At 37.6% G+C, this 8,425-nt stretch overlaps 2 protein-coding genes across 4 annotated transcripts; both read left to right on the top strand.

The window, feature by feature from the left end:
* Nucleotides 1-891: 891 nt before the first annotated feature.
* On the top strand, nt 892-2,985 carry LOC103862808 (dof zinc finger protein DOF3.7). 3 transcript variants are annotated; one of them, XM_009140498.3, is made up of 2 exons: nt 892-1,051; nt 1,657-2,985. In XM_009140498.3, the coding sequence occupies exons 1-2, from the start codon at nt 1,028-1,030 to the stop codon at nt 2,599-2,601; spliced, it is 969 nt and encodes a 322-aa protein (XP_009138746.1). In that variant the 5' UTR covers nt 892-1,027; the 3' UTR covers nt 2,602-2,985. The 3 variants fall into 3 exon arrangements, with proteins under 3 accessions (XP_009138746.1, XP_009138749.1, XP_018513924.1); XM_009140501.3 differs by lacking the exon at nt 892-1,051 and adding an exon at nt 1,070-1,152; XM_018658408.2 differs by lacking the exon at nt 892-1,051 and adding an exon at nt 1,248-1,367.
* A 730-nt stretch (nt 2,986-3,715) lies between these two features.
* On the top strand, nt 3,716-4,769 carry LOC103863294. Its single transcript, XM_009141058.1, has 2 exons — nt 3,716-3,726; nt 3,845-4,769. The coding sequence occupies exons 1-2, from the start codon at nt 3,716-3,718 to the stop codon at nt 4,767-4,769; spliced, it is 936 nt and encodes a 311-aa protein (XP_009139306.1).
* The last annotated feature ends 3,656 nt before the right edge of the window (nt 4,770-8,425 follow it).

Raw genomic sequence — 8,425 nt, 5'->3', positions numbered from 1 at the left:
CACTTGGAAGAGTTAAGTTTATCGAAATGAGAAGACTAATTGGAGTTCAAGGTATGAATGAAGATGATGTCAAGCTTAAAGGGGAGAATGTTGGATTAAGCTTGGTGATAGCTTAAGTAATAAGATATCCTAATCCTAATATGATTTGTGTCTATCTATAGGATTAGGAAATATGGAATGTGTTATTACTATTAGGTTTAGGAGATATCTATTCCTATATATTGAGATGCATATTGTGTTGCATTATAAGTGAATTGTGATTGCAAATTGTGAGTTGTGACTTGCGATCTTTTGAGTGATTAATAAGAGAAGGACTTCTTATTAAACTTGTGTGTGATTCTATAAATATTATAAAGTAACTTTTGCTCCAATAGATTCTATTATAGAGTGAAATGTAGAAGAATACCATATTTTATTCTATTTTAAAAGAATAAAATAATATTCATTTATATTTCACTCTATAATAGAGTAACTTTATTACAAAAGAAAATATAGAGAAAAAAATTGAGAATCGTTGGAGATGTTCTAAGTTTCCTAAAGAGATGAAACAAGTCCACGATCGGTTTTATTATGAATCTTAGTTAACTAATTTTTAATATTAAATGGAACGACTTTTAGCCATAATTTGTTTTCTTCAAAAATATTTAAAAGAAGGACCAGAAAAGAACTAGAGGGGGAGGCCAGGAGACATTATTATCGCTAGTCAAAAACAACAAACCCTACTTTTGCTTTCTGATATAAAATTTATATTTTATTTTTGCAGGTTTCTTCTCTTCTTCTTCCTCTTGCCTCCTGTCTTTCATCATCCATAAAGTGAAAGCTAACCCATAGAGCCAATATCATCCTAAAAAGAAATTTATTTCCAAAACATTCTCCTTTGCTCTTTACCCTCTCTCTCTCTCTCTCTCTCTCTCTCTCTCTCTCTCTCTCTCTCTCTCTCTCTCTCTCTCTCTCTCTCTCTCTCTCTCTCTCTCTCTCTCTCTCTCTCTCTCTCTCTCTCTCTCTGCCTTTCTCTTTGTCAAAGTTCATGGATGCTACGAAGTGGACGCAGGTACGTCAAAATATCTCTCTTTGCTATATCTGTTTGTTTCTTATTTTCTAACTTTAACAATTTCCCTCTCTCTATACTCACATGGATATTAACATGTACATGTATGTATGTATGTATGTTCACAATTTTTTTTATCATGCTTCTTGTGATTATATGCAGTCTTATAGATACAAAAACGTTTTTGTATATGTTATTTGCATGATAAATTATCCTTTCGAAACTTTCAAAGTTCTCGAATGAGTAAATGAAACCTTTTTCTCTATATTCACCTTTTTATGTGATGAATTGTAGATTTTGATAACTAATGGATATAAAGGTTTGATTTGTTATTTACCTTTTGGTCTTGGTGCTCAGGTCTTACCAAATTCTTTTTCTTCTAAATTGTGGTTTACTTAGCTTCCTATAATTTTCTTTTAAAGCACCGACGATTTAATAAACCACAAAAAACTAGTTTTATTTTCTTCTTTCTGTTGTGCTTAATTATTTCTTAAATTTTAATTCATCTCACCAAACCCTAATCCTGACGTGATTCAAGACTCGTTTTACACTCGTTATTGTTCTGTTTGACATGATCAGTGACTAAAACATTATCTTAATTCTTGTAGGATTTTCAAGAAATGATAAATGTAAAACCAATGGAGCAGATAATTTCAAACACCAGCAACAACACTTCGCAGCAGCAACAGCAGCAACAACAACAACAAACATTCATCGCCACCACAGCGAGACCAAACCCCAACGCATCCAACGGCGGATCCGGCGCCGGAAATGACAACAACACTGCTACTGCGATGGAAAGTACTAGAAAGGCGAGGCCGCAAGAGAAAGTGAATTGTCCAAGATGTAACTCAACCAACACAAAGTTTTGTTACTACAACAACTACAGTCTCACGCAACCAAGATACTTCTGCAAAGGTTGTCGAAGGTATTGGACCGAAGGTGGCTCTCTTCGTAACGTTCCTGTGGGAGGAAGCTCAAGAAAGAACAAGAGATCCTCAACACCTTTAGCTTCACCTTCTAATCCCAAGCTTCCAGATCTAAACCCACCGTTTTTTTTTGCAACCCAAATCCCTAATAAGTCGTCAAAAGATCTCAACTTGTTGTCTTTCCCAGTCATGCAAGATCATCATCATGGTATGTCTCAGTTTCTTCATATGCCCAAGATCGAGAACAACAATACTTCATCCTCAATATATGCTTCATCATCTCATGGAGCCTCTTCAAGAGGCATGAACACGTTATTGCCTGGTCAAATGATGGATTCAAACTCAGTCCTTTACTCATCTTTAGGGTTTCCAACAATGGCTGATTACAAACAGAGTAACAATAATCTTTCGTTCTCCATTGATCATCATCAAGGGATTGGACATAACACCATCAACAATAACCACAGAGCTGAAGATAACAATCATGCTGATGATATGAATGGAGCAAGTAGGGTGTTGTTCCCTTTTTCCGACACGAAAGAGTTTTCAAGCACTAACCAAGAGAAGAGCCATAATACATATTGGAGTGGGATGTTCAGTAATACAGGAGGATCTTCGTGGTGAAGAAGGTATCATGAACTTCATAGCTTTTCTTCTCTTTTTCACTTTATTTACCTCCTTATTCTATCATATTTTTACTTTGATGATCTTTTGTTTTTCTCACATGGGGTACTTTAGTTAAAGTTGTCAGAACTTAGTTTAGAGATTGTCTTTTTATTTCATCTTTTCTGTTTTTTTTTAATATATATATTTCATAATTGGGTTTGATGGTATTTTTTTAGTAGCAAAAGGGTCTTTGTATCATAGGAATGGCGAGGGCTTTGTGTGTATTCATCATTTCTTCTATCTGTAGAAGTATTTGTGTAATCTATTCATGTTTTCTATAAATCATAATCCAATTTATAATTTATATTGTGTGAACCTAAAGATTGATACAACTTTGAATTTTGTTGTATATTTTCAGCTTTGGTTTATAAGTATATAATTGTACTATCCAAATAATGAGAAATAAAACATACAAATATGATCGGGATCTTTATCCACGAAGAGTCATGATTATCAAATCCCATAGCATCGCATTTTGGGGACATTAATATACTTATAGAGCTTTGCTCTTCAGCTTTTTGACTTTTGTGCCCGTGCGTGAACTTCGCAATCCTTTATCCTTTTCAACGTAAATTCTAGGTGTTTTTTTCTGTTAAAGTAATTTCTTTATGTTAAAGCATTTTAACTTAAGTTCATTACTATGCACATCCCTTTAATGTGAGTATTATTATGAAAGTTTCTACACGAACTAATGATCAAGGGAATTAATACGTTAATTACATATTTAAATGTGTTCAGGGCTAAGTTAACCTACTCGCACTAAAAGCCGTTTGTAGCATTTACTAATAAATAATTGTATAGTGTGTGTAGATCTGTAAATTTGGTCATATTATTAACTAATCATCGTCTTAAAGCAAACACCCACTAAGATTCGGAGACGACGGCACGGTTTCCTTGAATTCTCGTTATTACCAGATTTACCGCAATGTCACATTCCACTCGACATTTTTTTCTTCTATCTTTAATAAATATAACACTAATTCTAAACTTCTAATAATCAAACCGTACCTTCACGTTTCATCCACCTAATCCGCTGATTAATCTTCGTTTAGCTGGAAAAACATTCCTCCAAATGTATTCATGGTAAGTGGTAATCACAGTTGACGTATAAATTTTCATATAATAAATTTTATATGTCGTATTACTTACAATATTGTAGCATAATTTCATTTAAGCTCTACCTTTTACGAGAAATTACAAGTTACTCAGGTTCTTTCTGGTCTCTAAACTCACGAAACTACTCCATTTCATGGACGTTTCGACGGCTTTTAAAGCTTAGGCCCATTGCTTTGTCATTCCTTCGGATAGTGGTCCGTGGAGGAGGAGAAACTTTCTTCTGGTTCGACCCTTGGACGCCTTTTGGTATCCTGATTGATTATTTGGGGCTTTCGGGTCCTTCTGATTTGGGCATTCCTCTTGATGCCCTTGTATCAACCATTACCAGCGGTTCATCTTGGATTCTAAGGCCTGCTAGATCTGATACACAAGTGAACTTGCAAGCGTACCTTACTACTTTTTCTCCATCTCCAGGTTCAGATTATGCTATCTGGAAAGTTGGGGATCATATATGCGCTAAATTCTCTTCTAAAGCAATTTGGAAGGCTACCAGAATGCCTAAGCCTCTTGTTTCTTGGTGGAAGATAGTTTGGAGCAAAGCCGTTATCCCGAAGCATCAGATTACTTCGTGGCTGTTCATACTTAACCGTAATCCGACCATGGACCGTTTACTATCTTGGGGCTATGAGTTGGTAAACTGCTGTCTCCTTTGTGGAAGAAGTCCCGAATCAAGGGATCATTTGTTTTTTCTATGCTCTTACTCCTCCATGGTTTGGAAAGATGCCATACGCGTACTTGGTTTCACTAATCCTCCAATTCAGTGGGACGTTCTGCTTCTTTGGCTATCTACGACTACACTGAATCATGTACAGCTTGCGGCAGTACTTCAAATTTGGCATGGAAGTATCTATGCTATTTGGCAAGAGCGTAATGCTCGTTACCACAATGGTCTCACAAAATCTCATAGATTGTTATCTCGGGAGGTCATCAAACAGGCTAAAGACAAGTCCACCGCTTTGCGTGGATCTGATCTTGGCTCTAGTTTGGTGGCGCTCTGGTCTACTATTTAAACTGTGCAGCCTCTCTTCTGCTGCACAACTTTTGTCACTTCCATGGTCTCTTACACCATGCGACCATCTCCCTTTATTCTCCTTTAATTTCCCTTGTATTTTTTTAGATTGCTGTCTCTGTTATGTTGTCTTCTCTGTAAACTCTCTTCCTTTTAATTTTTAATATGAAAGCCAGTTAAAAAAAAAAAAGTTACTTAGGTAAAAGTTATCATGACCCGCACACCACGAAATTTTCTCTCACTTGTTAAAAGGAATAACATCATGGGGATCCAAAATAGAAAAGCTGATAAAATTGTTGAAGCTACACTAGAAGGAATAAATAAGTGTCTATATATAAATAAATCGTACCATAACCTTTAAAAGTTGATATGTATTAGGAATTTATTAATATCAAATAGTGTACTGCTACGTATACTTTTATCAAGATAGTATATTGTATATATAAGAGCATCAGCAACGCTGATACTGATGGTTGGATAACCAAGGCAAATCTTTTTAGTTATTTTATTAGTTTTTTCAGTTTAAAAAAAAAAAAAAAAAAACAAAACAAAACAGTAGCCAATCGCGGGTTTCCAGGTGGTAATGGGGCCCGCGCACAGTAACATATCTGTGAGTAAAAGAATCCTTAGCTAAGGATTAAAAGAGATAAAGTTGGCACAAATTCTTAAAATATTTGAGTCCCATAAATTATTATAACAATTTAATTTTAAAGATTTTTGGTTAAGAATAAGCATTGCACATGCTCTAAGGATAATTATGGTGTTACAAAAAAAAAAATAAGGATAATTATGTGTATGTTGATATGTATTAGAAATTTATTAATATCAAATAGTGTACTGCTACGTATACTTTTATCAGGATAGTATATTGTATATATAAGGATAATTATTTGTATGAACACATGATGATTAGTAGCTGGCTTGAAATGCGGAAGTAGATGTCCCCTTTATAGTGCCCGCCAACCAAACATGATTTTTCATTGGGTTCGTATTGTTTTGATTATTTAATTACTGACTATATTTGAATAATACATACTTAGCTACATTTACATATCTAATATAAAATCAAACGCGATATTCTGGTAGTCTATAACAAATCTAGATTTATCTACGCATGGTCACTTTATTCAATATTATTAAGAAAACACAACGCGATGTATCCATGAGTCAACTATATATTTCTTTAAAATATAGAAAGTTGTTATCTTCAGGCCAAAGAAACCAAAGGAATAAAAGACCTGTGAGTCGATATCATTCACTAATACTCATGGAAAAGACAAGTGACGTGTGTTCACACGGTTATTATTATCACAAATGGGTCAAGCCCAACTTCTGCGAAGCCTAATACGGATTTGAACAAAACGCAGAGCTTTGCTTCTCAGTTCTAACGGTCTTCTTCCTGCACAAGACAAAACGCAAGTGAGGATAAGACTAAAGCGATGAACGGAAAAGTAAAGCTAATGGGAGAGGACAAGCCAGCTGGTCAAGCACAGGCTGTCACAACCCAAAACCGTTACAAGCTACTACAGGACGAGGAAGCTCAAAGCTAAAACCCTAGTTTACTTATCTATATAAACACACTCATGTTGTAACAAAAACTTTAAGAGAGTGAAATCATAATAAGAAAGTTCAGAAACTTATCTTTGTCGTTCACGCGTTCATGGTATCAGAGCACACGGTGCCACCATGGATCTTGAGCCTTATGACCCTCCTCGCTTAAACATCATTCATTGTGTTACCGTAAAGCTCAATGAGCAAAACTTTTTCTTCTGGAAACGTCAGTTTCAGTCTTTTCTCAGTGGGCAGCGTCTGTTTGGTTTTGTTACTGGTACCATTCCTCAGCCGGTTCCTACCATCATGGCTCCCACCATTCATGGTACCTCCACTCCTGTTCCAAACCCTGACCATGAGCTTTGGTTCCAAACAGATCAAGTTGTTCAGTCATGGCTCCTTGGATCAATCACTGATTCTCTTCAGTCCTTGGTGGTGAACTGCTCTACAGCTCAAGAGATCTGGTCCACGCTTGAGACACACTTCAACAGGCCGTCCAACTCCCGCTTGTTCGAACTTTAGCACAAGATGCAGACATTAGCCAAAGGTGATAAAAAGATGTTCGACTTCCTTCGGGAGGTTAAAGCCCTCAGTGACCAGCTTGCCTCCATTGGTGCTCCTATGACAGAGGCAATGAAGATTTTCTCGGCTCTTCGTGGTCTGGGGCGAGACTATGAGCCTATCAAAACATCTATAGAAGGCTCTATTGATACGATTCCTCCTCCGACGTTCGAATCTATTTTTTCTCGACTGGTGGCTTTTGACGACAGGCTTAAAGGCTACAACACTGGTCAAGAAGTGACTCCGCACCTGGCGTTTACATCAGTTCGCACACAGCAGCAAGGAAACTACTACTCCTCTCGGGGTCGTGGTGGTCGCAGAGGTCGCGGTCGTGGTTCTTACAGCACACGAGGACGAGGCTTTCACCAGCAAATCTCGTCTTCATATGATGGAGATACGCGTCCTACTTGTCAAATCTGCGGCAAGCCAGGTCACCATGCTCTCAAATGTTATCACCGTTTTGATAGTAGCTATCAGCTTGATGAAGTTCCTCAGGCTCTGGCTGCTATGCGTATCACAGAAGTGTCTGATGATTCTGGTTCTGAGTGGTATCCTGACTCCGCTGCATCTGCGCATGTTACAAGTTCCACGAGGATTCTGCATCAGTCACAACCATATCATGGCTCAGATACTGTTATGATTGGTGATGGGAGTTACCTACCTATCACTCATACCGGTTCTACTGTCATAGCCTCTTCCTCAGGTATGCTTCCTCTCAAAGATGTCATTGTGTGTCCTCAGATTGCCAAATCTCTCTTATCTGTATCGAAAGTAACAGATGATTATCCTTGCACTGTTGAGTTTGATAATGTTGGGGTTTCTATAAAGGACAAGGTCACAAAGAAGGTTCTTACCAGGGGAAGAAGGGATAATGGTCTTTACAGAGTTGAGAACAAGCCACAAATAAAAGCTCTATACTCCTCTAGGCAGCACTCTGCTACGGATGCTGTTTGGCATAGGAGACTTGGGCATCCTCATCAGCAAGTTCTTCAACATCTGTCTGCGAATAATCTCATCAAAATAAGCTCAAGTACTAAGAAGATGTGTTCGTCCTGTCAACTTGGCAAGAGCAGTAGCTTACCGTTTCAGTCTTCTAGTTATGTTGCTTCTCGGCCTTTGGAGAAGATTCACTGTGATCTCTGGGGGCCTGCACCAACAACCTCTGTTCAGGGTTTCAGATTCTATGTAATCTTTATTGACCATTGGTCACGGTTTTGTTGGATCTATCTTATGAAATACAAGTCAGATTTCTTTTCAATCTTTTGCAAGTTTCAAGCCTTGGTAGATAATCAATTGAGATGCAGAATTGGTACCTTTCAATGTGACGGAGGCGGTGAATTCATCAGTACTGCATTCGTCTCTCACTTGCAAAAGGATGGGATCAGACAACAAATCTCGTGTCCTCATACGCCGCAGCAGAACGGCCTGGCTGAAAGGAAGCATCGTCACATCACTGAGCTTGGGTTGTCGATGATGTTTGATAGCAAAATGCCTCTGAAGTATTGGGTGGAAGCGTTTTTCACAGCAACCTTCCTAAGCAACCTA

Source organism: Brassica rapa, chromosome A04 (assembly GCF_000309985.2).
Source record: "Brassica rapa cultivar Chiifu-401-42 chromosome A04, CAAS_Brap_v3.01, whole genome shotgun sequence".
Lineage (NCBI taxonomy): Eukaryota > Viridiplantae > Streptophyta > Magnoliopsida > Brassicales > Brassicaceae > Brassica > Brassica rapa.
This window is presented reverse-complemented; position numbering and strand designations above follow the sequence as displayed.